We start from the raw sequence: 17,713 nt of genomic DNA, 5'->3' as shown, positions 1-17,713 counted from the left end.
GACACTCATGGCCACCAGCCCTTCCACGGATTCTCCCTCCCACTGAGGACACCCCGGTCGGTCCTACGGGGAATGTGTCCAGCCAGCGGACAGCATCAGGGCCACCATCCCCATACCTGGTGGGGGAAGCTGAGGGTCTCCGACAGCTTGCTGACTTGCCCCAACGTGCTGAGGTCTTCATCCAGGCGGCAGATGCTTTTCTGGATGCTCTCCCGGTTGGTGGCTTGCGAGGCACCTGTGTGGGGATAGGTGGGTGGCATTAACCCCTTCCTCCCCGGCACAGTGCAGGGGAACCTTCTCCCCACCAGCCAGGGGTGAACGATGGTTTTTGGGGGACACGATGGTTTTTTTGAGTGGGACGGGACACTCCAGCAGGCAGTGACAGACCTTTGACGATGTCCACGTCCTCCAGTGGCAGCTTCCAGAGCAGTTTGTACTTGCTGGCGGTGTCAATCACGCTGGCCGCCGTATACCTGTGAGGTTGTGGGGGGATGGCTGAGCTGCACCCATGGCCCCAGCACCCTAAAGCCAGCCCAGCCAGCGAGGACATCCCTAACGCCATGGGTTAATCCTGGTGGGTGCCCCCCAGGTGGTACTCACAGGCTCATGGAGCTGCGGCGGAGGGAGCCCGACTTGCGCTTCAACGTGGTGCACACCAGCAGGTCCGTGAAGAGGAAGAAGGAACGGTCCTTCTTCCCACCCACTGCCTTCTGCGGAGTGGTGGGAGACACCAAGGGGTTAACGTCCGGCCCCCCCAGCTGCCGGCGCTGGGAGCGGTCCCTGCCTCAGTTTCCCCACGCGCGGCCTTGGCATAGGGAGGCTGCGGGGTGGGATGGATCCTCGCGAGGGTGGAAGGGGACATGGGTGCCATGGCCGTGCAGGCAAAGCCACGGGGTCCCACTCTCAGGGAAGCACCAGGGCCATGGGAACATCAGGCATGGGCTCATCAGGACCCCCGCGGTCTCCACCTGGCCCGGGGCTGCTGTGCAATCTCCCTGCCTCCTGCCTGCTCCCAAACCCATCTTATCTTCCCCTGCACTTGGGGAATTTTATATTGTCCCCATTGACCTGTCATTGATCCATCCATTCATGCATTCTTCCATCCAACCCTTCATCCATCCTTCCATGCACCTTCCATCTGTCTGTTTTATCCATCCATCCATCCATTCATCCATCCATCCTTCTGTCCACCAATCCATCCGTCTGTCCAACCTTCCATCCATCCATCCATCCTTCCATCCTTCCATCCTTATAGAATCATAGACTATCTTGAGTTGGAAGGGACCCATAAGGATCATCGAGTCCAACTCCCTGCTCCTTGCAGGACTACCTAACACTAAACTATATGACTAAGAGTGTCGTCCAGACACCCCTTGAACTCTGACAGCCGTGGTGCCCTGACCACTTCCCTGGGGACACTGTTCCAGGCACCGACCACCCTCTCAGTGAAGAACCTTTTCCTAACATCCAATCTGAACTTCCCTGGATGCAGCTTCCAGCCAGCCGTCTGTAGCCTTCCATGGGCACACAGGCATCCCACGACCCGCAATCACAGCCTCCCACTGCCCCATCCGGCGTGCGGTCCCATGGCCCTGATGGTGACAAGGGACCACCCCGCTCTTACCACTTCCACGACCATCTCCTGGCGCAGGAACCTACGGAGCGGGGCCTGGAGCTGTGGGGACAAGGAGGCTTGTGAGCAGGGAGCCCCGGCAGGGGGGACCCTCATGGGCATTGTCCCTGCCCCTGCGGCCCCCCGGCTCTGAACTGGCACGCCAGCCCCTTCCCAAACCCCCAGGAGCCCACCAAGGCCAAGTGATGATGGAGAAAGCATGACCCGGAGGAGAAAACAAATGGCCCAGCCTGGGGTGACCCAGCAAGAGCAGCAATGGTGCCATTTTGGGGAGAAGGAAAGACCGACCCCGTGTAAGACCCCTGTACGTACATCCTCCATCCCTTCGATGTGGGACTCGATCTCCTGCACGATCCGGGCGTTCCTCTCCACCTCCTCTGCACTTTTCATGCCCTTGTTGATCCTCTCGGCCACTTGCTTGATGTTGCGCTGGGCGTCGATGAGGAAAGGGTGGTCGGGGTGGTCCTCTGGCGTGTGCTTCAGCAGGTCCTACCACGGGGACACAGTCGGGATGTCACCATGGGTGAAGCCTGGGCATCGGCCGTGCCGTGACACCCCCCAAGCGAAAGCCCCTACTGCGCTGCTCTGGCTGCTGGGGATGGAAACCAGCCCCATGCAGGAAAGGTTTTGCAAAGAAACCAAGCCTTGAGCTTTGGCCACCACCAGCCTGGTCTTTGCCACCTCTAAAGAAGCCACCAGCTCCTGAGAGCACATCATCACCTTGCACGGACTCCTGAAATTCATCACCTGAAGTGTTCAAGGTGAGGTTGGATGGGGCTTTGAGCAACCTGATCTAGTGGAAGATGTCCCTGCTTGTGGCAGGAGGGTTGTACTAGATGATCTTTGAAGGTCCCTTCCAACCCAAACCATTCTGTGATTCCATGAAAGTGCATCCCCACCAGCCTCAGCGCCAGGGAGAGTGACCTTGGCACAGGGAAACTGAGGCACAGAGGGGGTGGCAGCGTGACCGGTCCTAAAATGGCACCGCAATGTCCAACCTCCCAGCAGAAAGGTAGAGGGGAAGGGGACTGCACACCCGTAGGGACATGCTGGGGGGGGTCAGCAGGGTGACAGTCCTCCGGGTGACCATCCCCAGGAGGGCAGAGCCACGTGCACGCCTGGGGACACCAGCTTTGTGTCAAGGGATGGGAAAAGGGGCCAGGAGAGACGTGAGACCCCTAAAAGCTCCAGTTCCGTGGAGGTGAGGAGGCACCATGGTCTCACCTGCTGCCCGCACGGCACAGATGGCCTCCTGCCTGCACCCGGCTGCCCGCACCCACCTTCACCAGCAGCTCGTATCGCGGGATCCTCTGCACCGGCTTGATCATCAGGTCGGACAGAGCCTGCTTCTCCTTGTTCTCCCGCATGCTTTGCTGCAAAACACCGGTGGGGGACAAGGATGGCCCCGTTAGGTGGGACACAGCAGGGACCCAGCACCCCACCAGCCCATGGACCTGGAGCAACACCCGTTTGGGGTCGGGGTGACTCCTTTTTACACCATCCAGAATGACTCTGGTTCATCCCAACCTAGCCTCTTTTTGCAATAAAACCAAGAAGAAGGTTGGGGGGTGAAAAATCCCAGTCTGACCATAGGTTACCAGTTTACTCCCATTAACCCCACCCTGCCCCACCAGCAGCTTTGCAAGTGACTCTGGACCTTGGCCAGCATCTATGGGGAGAGAGGAACCAGGACCCACCTCCAGGAACTTCATGAACGCCGGCCGGGCTTCCTTGGCGATCCTGACAGCATCCTTGGCGTTGAGGAAGTTATCGATGTAGGCGGAGTAGATGTTCACCAGCACATCCTTGGAGAACTGGAGCGGGGGAAAAGGGGATAGGTCCAGCAAGGACCTCCTGGGCACGCCTGAGAGAAGCTGCCCCAAGGGTTAATCCTGGCTCTGGGCTGGCGCGGGGAGGGCTCACCCGCCGCCCGCCCCCTTCGATTTTTCAGCCCTGACATTTCTGCTCCCGAGGCAGAAACGCCGAGCTGCAGACCCAGCTGGTCGCCGCAACGCCCCGCCGTTACGCTAAGCAGACCGCGGGCCTGGAGATCGTCTCCTGCTCTCCATCGCAGGCGCGTTTGGCCTGTCCTTTAATCACTCCCTTGCCTCCTGCTCCGAAACTTCTCCCGCTGGGGCCGTGCCGGAGAGCGGGCATGCCTGGGTTCCCCCCGGGGGGGGAAATCCACCCCGGTAGCGAGGACCTACCGACTGCACGAGGAGGTCGCCCACTTTCTGCTTCTCATGCCAGTTCTGCACGCAGTCGTGGATCTGCTCCAGGAACTGCTCGTGGTGCTCCAGCAGCTCAGGGATCTGGTCGAAGATCTCGTCCACCAGCGACGGGTCGCACAGCAGCGAGTTCTCCGGCTGCTTCAGCGGCTTCATGTAACCCTGCGGGGAAGGAAAGGCATCGGAGTCCCCGTAAATTTCTTTTCCCACCCGCTTCCAGTATGAATTTTTCAACCCGTGTAAATACGGGGATCGGTGGCATCCTGCAGCAGGGGGTTCCCCCGGTGAACGTTGGGTTGTGGGACCCACCAGAAGGACCAGACAGCGCTGGATCCCAGTAGGTTTTGCACCCCAGCCTCCCTGAGTCCCATCCCACCCAGTGCATCCCCATGGCAGTGTGGGGAGTGGAACGGGTCTGCACGAGGAACCCCCAAAGCACGGCGTCCTCTGTCCCCCAGCCACAGCCTTGAGAGGCTCCAAAGCTTTGCTGTCATGAGCCTTGGTCACCTCCATCTGCTACAGAGCCTGACCTAGCTGAAAAACCATGGCAGCACGACCCTGGGATCCAAAAGCTGGTACGTTCCTGGTGGGATTTAGGGTGTTTGGGATGGGGAGGGGCTGGAGTCAGCAGGGTAGATGCACTGGATCAAGTCCTGGACCACTTTGCCCAGCAGCCTCTCTTGGGCAATGGCCAACGAGCGATGCTCAGGGCCAGGAGGAAAAGCAGGTCCTCTGCAAGGCTGGGTGGGCGGCTCTGCCACGAAACCCCTTTCCTCCCACCGTGGAGCAGAGCTGCGGAGAGGAGCCGTGCCCCTGGGAACGGGAAAGCTGGATTTGCAAGGGATGCAGGATGAGGAAGGTCTTCTCAAGCCTTGCCGCCTCCTCAGTCTGACTGGTGCTGGTGTCCTTCAGGATGTTGGGAGGACCATGGAGCTGAGCAGTGAGGACAGCACCCACCTCAAGCAGCTTTGGATATCTCCATCCAAGCTGGCGAAGGAGGAGTCATCCCCCAAGGATGAGGTTCCTCAAGCTGATGATGGGTATCTCGTGGAGACCCAAGTTAGAAGGGCCAAATCCTTCTTGAGGCTCCTAACCCACTTCATTTGCACTATGGTGGCCAACACCTCCAGCAGGAGCTGGGCTGGGCTGTGCCATGCATCCCACCCACCATGAAACTGGGGGAGCAAGGACCAGATGGGGAAGAAGAGCATGGAGACAGCCCCCGCCTCGGCATAGAGGGAGAGCAGGCAGGGCTTGCCCATGCACCATCTGGCTTGGCTGGAAGATGATGCTCCAATGTGGTCCTTCTCCCTGACAGCCACCATGCTCTGTGCCACCGGGCCACGTCACGGATCCAAGCACCTTGTCACTGCTGAGACGGGGAGCTGGGGGCACCTAGAGCCCTGTGACCAGCCCCCCAGAAAACCACGTCCCCTTGGTTGCACTGTGCCAGGACATGTCCCATGGACAAGAGCTCAGGCACTAATGCCCTGTGGCTCCCATCTGTGTCCAACCAGTCCCTCTAGTGAGGAACCAGTGAGCCCTAGCATGGCTGTCCTCTTCAACCAGCCTCTGGTCCCACCTCAGAGGAGGGCACAGCCTCTGTCCATGCTGAGACCAGCAGGGACACCACCCGACCCTGAACTCCATACGGCTTCCCCCAAAATAAGTCCCAGAGCCAGGGTCCTCTCACCCCTCCAAGCCAACATCTGCACTAGGAGCAGCCTCGAATGGTCCTTCCCTCCTGCAGCAACATCTGGCAGAGCACATCCAGGCCCACCACGGGGGCATCTTTGCAGGGGATTTATGGGAAAAGCCCGGCTGGATGTTGGCATGTTGGGTGCCCCATGCCCTCACGGACATGCCCAGCAGATGTCCTACAGGCACTGCAGAGCTCTGATTTTTTTGGCGTTTCCACCTGCAGCGATGTGGTTGGACAACCCACACCTACACCATGTGACCTGGTCTCCAGGGCGTTGACCACCATTAACCTTCCGAAACACCTTCATTAACATCTGAAACGTGGGGTGGACCCTCCGGCCAGGCTGCTCCAGGGGGGTTATTGGAACCAGCTCAGTAAAAAAAGGACCAAGGAAAACCCTTGGCCCATGGCTGCAGGTGATGACGCTGAGCAGAAAAAGGGGGGACATGGGAATGGGGGGTGTAAGGGGTCCCCCATCATGGGATGGCCATCTGCAATGGCCCAGGAGATGGGGTGCAACAGGATGAAGAGCTTTTGGGGGGCAAGCGAGGGAAGGGGCTCGGGGACACGATACCTGCCAGGTGACAACCCACCAGGAATATTACGGGCTTGATTTGGGGGCACAGAGGTGACCCCCACAACCCGTTCTTGACGCTATTGCCACGCCGCTCCCACCTCCGGTCCCGCTGTCCCCAACATCCCCGCTGCCACCCATCCCCAATCCACCCCCACGCCGCATCGGTGCTGGTAGAGCACCCACAGCTGGGGGTCCGACTTGGGGTCCCAGGGATGGTGACAAGCAAGGGACGGTCATGCCGCGACATGGTTTGGGGTGTCACGTCCCTGGCTGTACCGCGTTACCTGCATCAAGGTGCGCAAGGACTCCACGTAGGACTGTTCCGTGTCCAGCAGCGTCATGATGACGTGTTTCCTCATGTCCTGCCCGGGTGGAAAGAAAGACAAGATGAGTTTTGGGGTGACACGACGGAGGGGAGCTACGTGGCGGGTGTCGGTGCCGGCGCAGGGGCTTGCCGGGGAGGCTGAACGCCGGAGGAGCCCGGCTGGCGTCCAGCTCCCCTCCGCTCCCTCTCCACCCCGATGGAGGAATCCGGGAGGATTAGGAAGTACATGACACCGAGCGCACAGAGACGCCTGGTTTCCTCCGCGGCCGCGTCAGGAGCCCGCCCTGGATCTCACAGCCCTACATGGGTCGGTCCCGGAGCCCTCCGTCTCTCCGGCGGCTCCACTCGGAGCAGTCCCGTAGGAATTCGCCTCCCGCCCGGCACCCTGGGCACCCCGGCACTGGGCTGTGGCCCCGCAGGAGGGGGATTAATGGGGTGGTGGGGGGCACGGGGAGGTGGTGGTGTGGGATGGTCCGACAGCCTTGGGAAGCAGATGGGTTGGGGTCTTCTTGCTTGTGGGGCTCAAAGACCCCCCTCGCATGCAGCACCTGGGTGGACGCCCCTGCAGCTCAGTCTGGGGGCGAGATGCTCCAGAGCCCAGGGTGTGAGACACCCCAAAAGTTTTGGGTGCACAGATGCTCCAAAGGCCCTTTGTGCAGTGATACCCCAAAAGTTTTGGGTGTGGAAGTACTACAAAGGTGCTGGGTACAGTGACACCCCAAACGTTTTGGGTGCAGAGATGCTCCAAGGGCCTTGGGTGCAGAGACACCCCAAAAGTTTTGCACGTGGAGGTGCTCCGAAGGCCCTGGGTGAAGAGATGCCCCACAAGTTTTGGGTGCAGAGATGCTCCAGAGACCTCGAGGGAAGAGATACCCCAAAAGTTTTGTGTGTGGATACGCTCCAGAGTCTCTGGGTGTGAGACACCCCAAAAGTTTTGGGTAAAGAGATGCTCCAGAGACCCTGGGTGTGAGATACCCCAAAAGTTTTGTGTGTGGATATGCTCCAGAGTCTCTGGGTGTGAGACACCCCAGAAGTTTTGGGTCTAGAAATGATCCAAGGGCCCTGGGTTCAGAGATACCCCGAAAGTTTTGCATGCAGTGGTGCTCCAGTGACACTAGGTGCAGAGATACCCCAAAAGTTTTGCATGCATAGACTCTCCAGAGACCCTGGATGTGAGACACCCCAAATGTTTTGGGTGCAGAGACCCTCTACTGGCCCTGTGAAAGGAGATGCTCCAAGGTGCTGGGTATGGAGACTGCAATGGTCCTGTTCATGGAGACCGTCCAAAGGCCCTTGGTGCAGAGACACCCCAAGCTGTGGGTGCAGGGACGCCCCAAAGATCCTGGATGCTCCGACACCCCTAAGGCACATTTGGACACCCCGAACGCTGTGGGTGCAGGGATGCCCCAAAGGTCCCAAGGAAAAGGATCCTCCAAAGGTCCTGGGTGCTCAGACACCCCAACAGCCCTGGGTGCAGAGGTGTCTCACCTGACCACCACAGCACGCCGGGAGCAGGTTCCCCTGACCCACTGCCTCTACGGGGGGCTGCTGGAGCCACCGAACCTCTGTCCCCCCCATTTCCTTGTGGGATGAGCCCATGTCCCCCGGCCACGTGGGGCTGCGTCCCCCCGCACCGCTCCCAGTGGGGATACGTCTGCTGCGAAGCTGCTCTGCAACCACAGGAGGAAGCTTTAGCCCAACCATCCTCACCACGGATGAAGGCCACCGTCTCCCCCAGGGAGCAATGGGGAGGGATCCTGGCCAGATCCTGCTCAGTGCTCGAGAACAGAACCGTGCCTCAGTTTCCCCACTCTCCCACCAAACTGCTATCAGCCTTTTCAGCCAAGCAAGGAGGAAACTGCTCTCTAGAGCCAAATATTACGGTGACGGGTCCAAGTCCCCCCAGGAAATCTGCCCCCCCCCAAAACACAGTGATGCTGGAGTCCTCAGGGACACCGGCTGAGACCTCCCCAATTCATTACAGCCTGAAGGTTTATTAACGCTCTCACTGCCGGATTAATTTATTGTAATTATGGGCTGAAGGGCACCCACCAGAGGATGGACTTCAGGGGTACAGAGTGCCTCCCCCCCCCCCCCCGCCTCAGTTTCCCCAACCCTCGCACAGCTTGTAGTTCCCTGCCTCAATATGATGCTCCCGGCATTTTCCGGAGCCATCCCAGCTCAGGACTGAAGCAAAAGGCCAGATCGGTGAGCTCAACAGGCTCAGCACCGGCAGCTGGAGATTTGCAGCAGTGGGGAGATGCAGGATGAGGCCCAGCTGTTGGCAAGGGGATTTTTTTCCACCGGTACAGCAGCGGTATTATCCCGGCGGGGGAAAATTCCTGCTGGGATGAGCAGGAGCTGGGGGTAATGCACCATCCTGGCAGGGCGAAGCAGTACCCAGGCATGAGCAGGATGCACCCCACTGCATCCCTTACCCCAGCAAAGCCTCTCCCCCGTGGGGCTGATGTTGCTTCGGTCTCCACCAGCAGATGGGGGACACCCCCGCCGCACCCCGGCCTCATCCTGCCTCTCCCGAGATGCTCAGCACCCTCGGGATCAGCCCCCGCCGCGATGGGAATTGGGGCATTTCTCCACCAGCCGATGCCTCCGCGGTGTAAATCAGCATTGGGGGGGGGGGGGGCAGCGATGGCTCCAGCCCCCCCATCACCCTTTCCGCATGGGAGCATCCCCCCCTCCCCACGATCCAGAGAAGCCCGGGGGTGGCGGGCTGAGGATGAGGATGGAGGCACCGTTGCCACGGCAATCGCGGTCCAGACCCCGCAGGTGCCGGGTTCTGCTGGGCGCACACGTGTCCAAACATGACGCATCCATGCACACCCCCCCCCCCAATTTGAACCCCCTCCCCCCCATCCCACCAGAACCCCCATCTCCTCCATTCCCAGGACACCCCCCCACACCCCCCCCATCCCTTTTCCCATCACCTCGGTACCACCGCGACTGCCGCAACCCTTCTCCGGCAGCTCCTCGGCAGCCCCACCGAGCCCGGAGGCGGCGAAGGCCGCATCGATGCCATCCCCGATGTCTCGCATGTCCTCCAGCGCGATGGTGAACTGCGCCAGAGTCCTCACCATCTGCAGCATGCGGGTCCCGGGGGTCGGTCCGTCCCACGCGGCCCAAGGAATAAAAAAAATTTTTTATATATATATATATATATATATATGCCCCCAGGTCCCCCCTTTAAAATAGCCAGAACGCTGCGCTGGGTTGCAGCGAGGAGGGAAATAAAATAGAGGAGCTATTTATATCAACAGGGTTCTGTGTGTGTGTGTGTGTGTATATATATATATATATAAAAAAAAAAAAAACCCCTCCCGCAGAGCGGCTGCAGGATGCGTGCGGCGGGCGTGCGCCTGCGTCCGTGGCGGCACGCGGGTCCCCGGCCCCGGGTGCTACCGAGGCATGGGCAGGCGAGAGCAATCGGAGATGGAGGCAGAGCCGTGCCCACACACACAGACACACACGCGCGGATGCAGGCAGGGCCCAATCCTGCCGGGGGGGATGCTGTTGGAGAGGCTTTGACCGGGGAGGATGCTGTATTGGGGGATGACGGACGATGCTTTCTTGCGGTTTGTGATTTTTGGGGAGGGGGAGTGCAGAGATGATGCTGGGTTGGGGTGCTCAGCATCCTTGGGGTCTCCATCCCCAGCGATGTGGGGGGGTTCCGGGTACCGTGTCCCCCTCCCCGACCTTGCAGACAGGGAAACTGAGGCACGGAGCAAGCCTGCTCCCCCCCCGTCCCCCACTGCCCCTACATCAGCACCTCAGCACCCACATCCCTGCTTGCCGGGTATTGCACCCTGCCCGGATCTGTTTGTAACACTCCCCTCCTGCTTCGTTAATTAAATCTAATTAGCCGCTCACCCCGTTTCCACAGCAACAGCGTGCAGCAGGGCTGCGTCCTCCCATTGCAGCCAGTAAATTTCCTCTTGGAAATGAGGATGATGAGGATCCTACCCCGGGCAGGGGGCTGGGGGGGGGCAGGATGGGTGCATAACACCCATCCCACACCCCCCCGGCCCCCTCCCCACGGTGCACGGCAGAGAACGGCCAACTTGGTGCATATAATGAGAGGGGAGCTGCAGCAGCTTTAAATATACCCTGGCACTGGGATCAGGGAGGAGGGACCCGCAGCACCCGGCGTGGGCACGATGGGTGCCTGTGCTGCACCCGGTATGGCTAATTGCGTTAGGGCTAACGAGGCTGTTTGCAAGGCAGCAGCTCCTGCAGCTCCTTCTACAGCACCACGGTCGTCCCAGACCCACTTCTGTTGTAATCCCAGACCCACTTCTGTTGTAATCCCAGACCCATTTCTGTTGTAATCCCAGACCCATTTAGGTTGCAATCCCAGACCCACCTGGGCTGCAGTCCCGGGCCATTCTGGGTTCCAATCCCAGACTCTCCGGGGCTGCAATCCCAAACCCATCTCAGTTGCAGTCCCAGGCCCACCTGTGTTGCAATCCTGGACCCATCTGGGTTGCAGTCCTGGGCTTTTCTAGGATCCAATCCCACACCCATTTCTGTTGTAATCCCTGTTTTCTTTGGGTTGCAATCCCAGACCCACCTGGTTTCCAATCCCACACCCATTTCTGTTGTAATCCCTGGGTTTTTTGGGTTGCAATCCCAGACCCAACCTGTTTCCCATCCCAGACCCATTTCTGTTGTAATCCCTGGGTTTTTTGGGTTGCAATCCCAGACCCATCTGGTTTCCAGTCCCAGACACATTTGGGCTGCAACCCCGGGCCCATCTGCATTGCAGTGATAGACCTATCCAGCTTGCAATCCCAGACCCATGCGGGTTGCAGTCCCAGACCCATGCGGGTTGCGATTCCAGACCCACTCGGTTTGCAATCCTGGGTCCATCTGCGTTGCAGTCCCAGGCTCGTTTGGGTTCCAGTCCCCGATCCATCTGGCTTGCAATCCCAAACCCATTCCTGCTGCAATCCCAGACCCATCAGGGTTGCAACGCTGGGCCCATCTGCATTGCAATCCTTGATCCATCTGGGTTGCAAACCCAAACTCATTCCTCCTGCAATCCCTGCCTCATTCAAATGGCAACCCCAGCCCCAGCTGGCCTGCGACGCTGCGACGCCGCGACGCCGCGACGGTGACCCGGCCGTTCCGCCTGCAGCAACTCCCTCGAGCCCTCCCACGGGATCGCCTGTCCCCGGAGCGAGCAGGAGATCCATCCATCCGCTGAGCATCCTTCCCACTCCCCAACCGCCACCCTTGAATCCTTCATGTAACACAGCATCTTCCCGCAGTAGCTTTGCATGTAGATTCTCCAGTGTCTACTATTAAGGTTGAGCTTTCCACCGATGGGTTTAAAAACCTCTCTCAAAGCCACCCAACCTCTTCGGATGTTATCAGGGAGGAAAGATGGATGGAGAAGGGTTAAGCCCATTGCTGCCCGGACTGGGGAAGGAGCCAGGCTGGATCCCACTGTGCATTCAGGGGCCCAATGGAGGTCATCTCGCCATCACCCAGGAAAGAAAAAGCAGGAGAGATGCCGGCCGTCCCCGCCGGCCGCCGAGCCTGGACCCCCCTGCGTGCGGCCCGCAGCCCACAGGAAATTCCTGGGAGTGTTTGGCCACTCCAACAGCGCTGCCTATTTTTAGGGCCGTCTAAAATATGAGCCAGTTATTTTTAGCAGCGCGGCTCTTTGTAAACACCTTTAGATTTCCTTTCGGACTAGCTTTTTTTTTTTTTTTTTTTTTTTTTGCAACCTGGGTGTTTCCTCCCCCAAAAAACCCCAAAAGCATCCCGATCCCTTGGGACAGAACCAAGGGGTTCATCCCCCATCCCAAAGGCTTGCGCCAGTGTCACAAGGATGCCCCCGAACACCCACAGATGGAACGGATCCGGCACTGGGGATTTGGGGGGTGATTCAGCAGAACCCCAAATCCAGGGTGGGGGGCTCGGAGAGGGGTTTTTCCCCCGGTTTTTCCCTCCAGCATTGGAAATACAACCCCCCAATCCCACTTGGCCTCCCACCAAAGGACGGGAGCTCTCCTAGGCTGCTCTATGTTATTTTTTAATAAAAAATCTGGGTGCAAATCCATCATTTAGCTTTTCCCTGCCCGACTGTAGCAATGCAGGAGGAGCTTGAGCATCCCCGGGGATTTTAAAGCATCTTAAAATATTAAAAAAAGGACCTGTCAAATCCTGTCCTGCCTCCACCCCCTGCAAACAAAGAGGCATCGATGGAGGAGAGTCCTAAAAACTTCATTTTTTAAAGAAAAATGGGGGTTTAGGGGAAAGGGAGAGCAGGGATGTACATCCATGAAGAATCCCAGCCATCACGGCAACCTCCAGCCCTTGAGCCCAAGCTGAGACCGTGCACACATCAGTGCATGTAATGATGCCGACTGCAGCCACCCTGAGGACTCCCCTCCCCTCCGATCCCGCTGCTGGTGGGAACTGGGCCACTGAAGCGCAGGGACGCGCGGGCGGGTGTCACACGCGCTGTCACCACCCGGCTGGGATGCTAAAATCACATCCCGTGGGAGGAGGGATCTCCGTATCCCCGGAGACAGCATTTCACCCCAAAATTCCCTTCCCAGACCTGCAACACGCAGCATTTCTCCGAGGTCAGCAGTGTAACGAGTTGTGCCAGGGCTCAGCCATATGCTGGATGAGCTGTAGCGGGGATTTTGACCATGAGACCTCACTTTGGGGCAAAAAAAAAAATGGCTTTAGGAAAAATCTGTTTCAGACCATTTTGGGAGTGGGATTTGCCGCTTGGGGCCTTCCCAGCTCATCCTTCCGGCAGCTGCCGAAGGAGGAGCTAGCCCTGCTTCGAACAAAATTATTCCCACCCCTCCAAAATGTGCCAAAATTTTAAGAATAAATAAATACAAGTTGTTTTTCCCTCGTTACAGCTTGTCCCCGCTGCTGGCTCCCGATGCGCTGTACTGCTGGGGGGGGGGGATTCTCTAGGGTCTCGTAGTAGGGTTGTGCTAGGAGCAGCCTGAATCTCAGTACCTCCTTGAGACCCTCATTCCCAGTTTGGAAGAAACTGGGGGGAACTGGGATTTCTGCACCTTTTCTTTCCTGGGATACTCCTTCCCAGGGCAGATCCCACTAGAGGGAGCTGGGGCATAGTGGGAGCCACTGGCCCATGGGGACAGTCCCCTGCCCCAGGGAGCCCGCAGTGCATGGCGAACGCCCAAGCTTAGCAATTTTAATGCGCCCTTGGCTTTATTTCAACAAAAACCCTGGAAAAAAAAGACTCAGAAACAAAACCAGACCCGTTTCTATCCATCCCAATGTGACGAGCAAACACCTCCGCAGCAAACGGCATCATCCCGACATGTAAAACTTGGTCGCACAGCCGGAAAAGCCCCTGGCTGGCACTATTATCCGAAATAGGATAATGCTATTACATCCAATTCTGTATTTCCTCAATCACTCAGTTTCTGGCAGGAAAATAGCTTGGAAAAATCACATTATCTCCTCTCGGGATGTTTTTAAGCAGGAAGGTTGACTGGGTTTTGTAGGGCTTTCAAGGCAAACCCATCCAACCTTTGCCTCGGGATAAATGATGCTCAGCTGTATGTCCCACACAGCTCTGCGCCACGCGGGTGGAGGGACAGCAGCCACCAGACAGGGGAAGACCTGGCTTTGCTGGATACCAGCCACTGCAATCCCTGGGCACCAGCCCCTGGCATCCTTGGGTACTGATCACCTCCATCCCCGGGCATCAGTAACTCCCATCCCTGGTACTAGCGCTCCCCATCCCTGAGTACCAGTCACTGCATCCCTGGGCATGTCACTCTATCCCTAGATACCAGTCACCGCATCCAGGGTATCAGCCATCACCATCCCTGGGCACCAGTCACCTCCATTGCTGGGCACTGCTCACCCCGTCCCTGGGCACCAGTCACCACATCCCTGGGTACCAACCACTGCCGTCCCTGGGTACCAGTCATCTCCATCCCTGGTACCGGCCACCGCCATCCCTGGTACCAGTAAATTCCATCCCTGGGTACCAGTCACCTCCTTTCTGGGGCATGTCACCCCATCCCTGGGTGCCAACCACTGCCATCCCTGGGTACCAGTCACCTCCATTCTTGGATACCAGCCATATCCATCCCTTGTACCAGTCACCTCCATCCCTGGGTACCAGTCACCTCCTTCCCAGAGCGTGTCACCGCATCCCTGGGTACCAGTCACCTCCTTCCCAGAGCGTGTCACCGCATCCCTGGGTACCAGTCACCTGCATCCCTGGTGCCAGTCTCCTCATCCCTGAACACCAGTCATCCCATCCCTTCGTACCAGCCCTCTCCATCCCTGGGACCACCAGGCCCTGTGTCCTGGAGAAACCACCCACCACGTCCCAGGGGAACACAAGGACCTGTGCCGCAGGAGAGGGGCTGTGCCCAAGCCAGGCTGACGCCGGACAGCATCACGTCCGCGGCTGCGTCCCCTTCCCGCCCAGCCGCTCGCTCTTCTCCCACGGGTAAGAAAAGTCCGAGCCACTTTCCAAAGCGTAACTTCTTGAAAGGAAATAAGAGCATAAATCAGCAGCTCTGATTCAGCTCCGCTTCGGTTACTAATAATACTCCCGTGTTTATTCGCAGTCCTGGGGCTAGAGATGTTTGCTTTTCCCTCGGTCGTGGTTTTTCCCAGGCTCCCAGCTCGCAGAGGAGCCTTGATTTGTTCAGGGATGCTCCCATGGAGAAACCCGGCGGCACAACCGCCTCCAGGATGGGGAGGAAGAGGAGGAGGAGGAGGGCGGCTCCAGCCCCAAACTGATGTGCCGAGAATTCAGTTGTTTTCCCTTCTTTGACTTCTCGGCTGCGGTGATTCATCCCGGGAGGACATGGCCTGGCTGTAATTCTGCTTTTTAAGTGTGAGAAAAAGCCAGGAATAAAAAATAAAGGAGTCGGAGCAATTTTTTCAGGGCAGGGTGGAAGGATGCTGGGCATCCTGGTGCTGTCCTGGTGAGCGGCAGTGCAGGGACTGGTGCCAGTGGGATGGGGAGCAGAGAGACGGCAGGAGATTCATTTCCCAAAGCAACAAAAATTCATCCTCTAAATGCGTCGCAGGGCTTTTCCCATGGGATTTTCACTTGAAATCGGGGTTTGCATTACCAGAGCTGGGGTGCAAAGGGTTCCCCCCCCCCCCCCCCCAAAAATATGAGGCTCAGGGTCATGCTGGTGCATCTCAGGGCACCCTCTCTCCACTGCTGGCAGCACCCCATGGGTCCCCCCCCGTCCCCACGCCCCCCTCCCACCCGATCTGCGATGATCACCCCGATTTACCCCCCCACCCCACCCCCCGCTACCATCCATCCGCCGGCGCATTTGCAGAGCCCTTGCAAAACTCATGTCGCCGCCGTCCAGGGCGCGGCGGGGGGCTTGCTGGCCAGCCTTTGCCGAGCCCTAGAGCAGCTTTCACCAAATATGGAAGGTTTTTTTTTGCCTCCGGTTTTCGGCACGCAGGCCGCGGCCCAAGAGCGCAGCTTTCCAGATGCTGAGGTCAGCTGCGCTCTTCTCCCCCCCCTCCCCGGCTCCTTCTCCGCCGCCTCCCAGTACGCTTGGCCCCGCACCCGCCGGGCGAGGGGGAATGCCACCCCCCGACTCGCCAGCATCCCTGGATCCCCCACCAGCATCCTCCGCTGCCGGCGCATCCCGCGGCACCTCAAAAGCAAGGGTTACTGGGATTTTGGGGGGGAGAGGGAAGCCAGGGAGGAGAAGGGTGCCCGATGCTGGTACCCCTTGGCATCGCCGCTGGTGCCAGCCCGGCACACGTGGGTAGGAGGTGTCCTGGGTGCCTGGTGGCATGGGGTGTGGATCCAGGTGAGGGGGGTGCAAGCAAACTTGGGGTACCCAGGAGGGTGCCGGGCTGGCACCCAGGGGGTGATGGAGGGCAGGAGTCCCTGGGCAACCAAGAGCCAAAGGGCACCCAGGAGCTGATAGGCACCAGGTGATTGGTACCCAGGAGCCGACAGGTACTCAAAAGCCAAAAGGCGTCCAGGAGGCACTGGGCACCCAGGAACTGATGGGCACCAGGCGCTGATGGGCATCCAGGCCTCCATGTGGACCCACAATTCCAGGGGCACCAGAAACCAAGAGGTATCCAGGAGCCAAAGGGCACCCAAGAGTTGATGGATGGTCAGAAGCTGATGGATGCCCAGGAGCTACCCTGCAGTCCATGGGCACCCAGGAGCTGTTGGGCACCCAGGAGCCAACAGACACCCAGGAGCACATGGGCACCCAGAAGCCAATGGGCATCCCATGGGCACCCGGGAGCTGATGGATGCCCAGGATCCAACAGGTACCAGGAGTCCATGGGCACCCATAAATCAACAAGCACAAAGGAGCTGATGGACACCCAGGAGCCAACAGAAACCAGGAGCTTATGGGCATCCAGAGTCCATGGGCACCCAGAAGTCAATGGGCACCCAGAACGCATGGGGATGCAGGAGTTGATGGATTCCCAGGATCCGACAGGTACCACGAGTTCATGGGCACCCACAAATCCACAAGCATCCAGGAGCTGATGGACACCCAGGAGCTGATGGGCACCCAGGATCCAACAGGTACCAGCAGTCCATGGGCACCCAGAAATGCACAAGCATCTAGGAGCTGACGGATACCCAGGAGCTGATGGGCACCCAGGACCTGATGGGTACCCAGGAGCCAACAGGTACCCAGGAGTCCATGGGCACCCAGGAGCTGGTGGACATACAGGAGTCAGGAGCCCTGAACAGCCCATGCTGTGCCCCTGCCCTGGTCCTTCTCATGCCCCTCTTCCTGAATCCATGCCCTTGGCAGCAGCCTGGGTACAACCACCAGAAGACCCCCTTTGTGCCCATGCCAGCCTCCATCCCCAGCATCACCCGTGCCCCACAGACACCCGGCCCCGCAGCACCCCATGCTCAGTGGGTCCCCTCGCCCAGCACGGCTGCAACTGGGGCGGCAGGGAGCCGGTGGGGGGGGGGGGGACCACGGACTTCGCCAGGAACGCCCACATCCCACGTCACGTCACGGCGAGGCGAGAGGTGACGCCTTCCCTGCCATGTCATTGTCACGGCGGCACCCCGGGGCAGGGTGGGGGCGAAAAAAGGGCGTTTCAGCATCTACTGACCTGCGCCGGGTTCGGACGACCAAGGGACGAGTCCCCTCTCCGCTTACTGAGGCTCTGAGCCATCTACATCCCATCTCACCGGGGTTTTGGGCAACCAAAAAGAAAATAAAGGACCAAACCCGATCCCCTACCG

The 17,713-nt window shown here is 58.9% G+C and overlaps 1 protein-coding gene across 1 annotated transcript in view; it reads right to left on the bottom strand.

The window, feature by feature from the left end:
- ARHGEF17 (Rho guanine nucleotide exchange factor 17) overlaps window positions 1-17,713 on the bottom strand; it is a 35,026-nt gene that overhangs the window by 5,720 nt on the left and 11,593 nt on the right. The window contains 9 exon segments of the mRNA XM_030042881.1: window positions 117-235; window positions 388-473; window positions 601-710; window positions 1,625-1,675; window positions 1,946-2,122; window positions 2,914-3,006; window positions 3,331-3,447; window positions 3,841-4,023; window positions 6,425-6,502. Of these exon segments, the coding sequence (XP_029898741.1) occupies window positions 117-235; window positions 388-473; window positions 601-710; window positions 1,625-1,675; window positions 1,946-2,122; window positions 2,914-3,006; window positions 3,331-3,447; window positions 3,841-4,023; window positions 6,425-6,502 (1,014 nt within the window).

This window comes from Aquila chrysaetos, chromosome 19 (genome assembly GCF_900496995.4).
Source record: "Aquila chrysaetos chrysaetos chromosome 19, bAquChr1.4, whole genome shotgun sequence".
NCBI lineage: Eukaryota > Metazoa > Chordata > Aves > Accipitriformes > Accipitridae > Aquila > Aquila chrysaetos.
The sequence above is the reverse complement of the archived record's forward strand: the minus strand, read 5'-3'. Positions and strand labels throughout refer to the sequence as shown.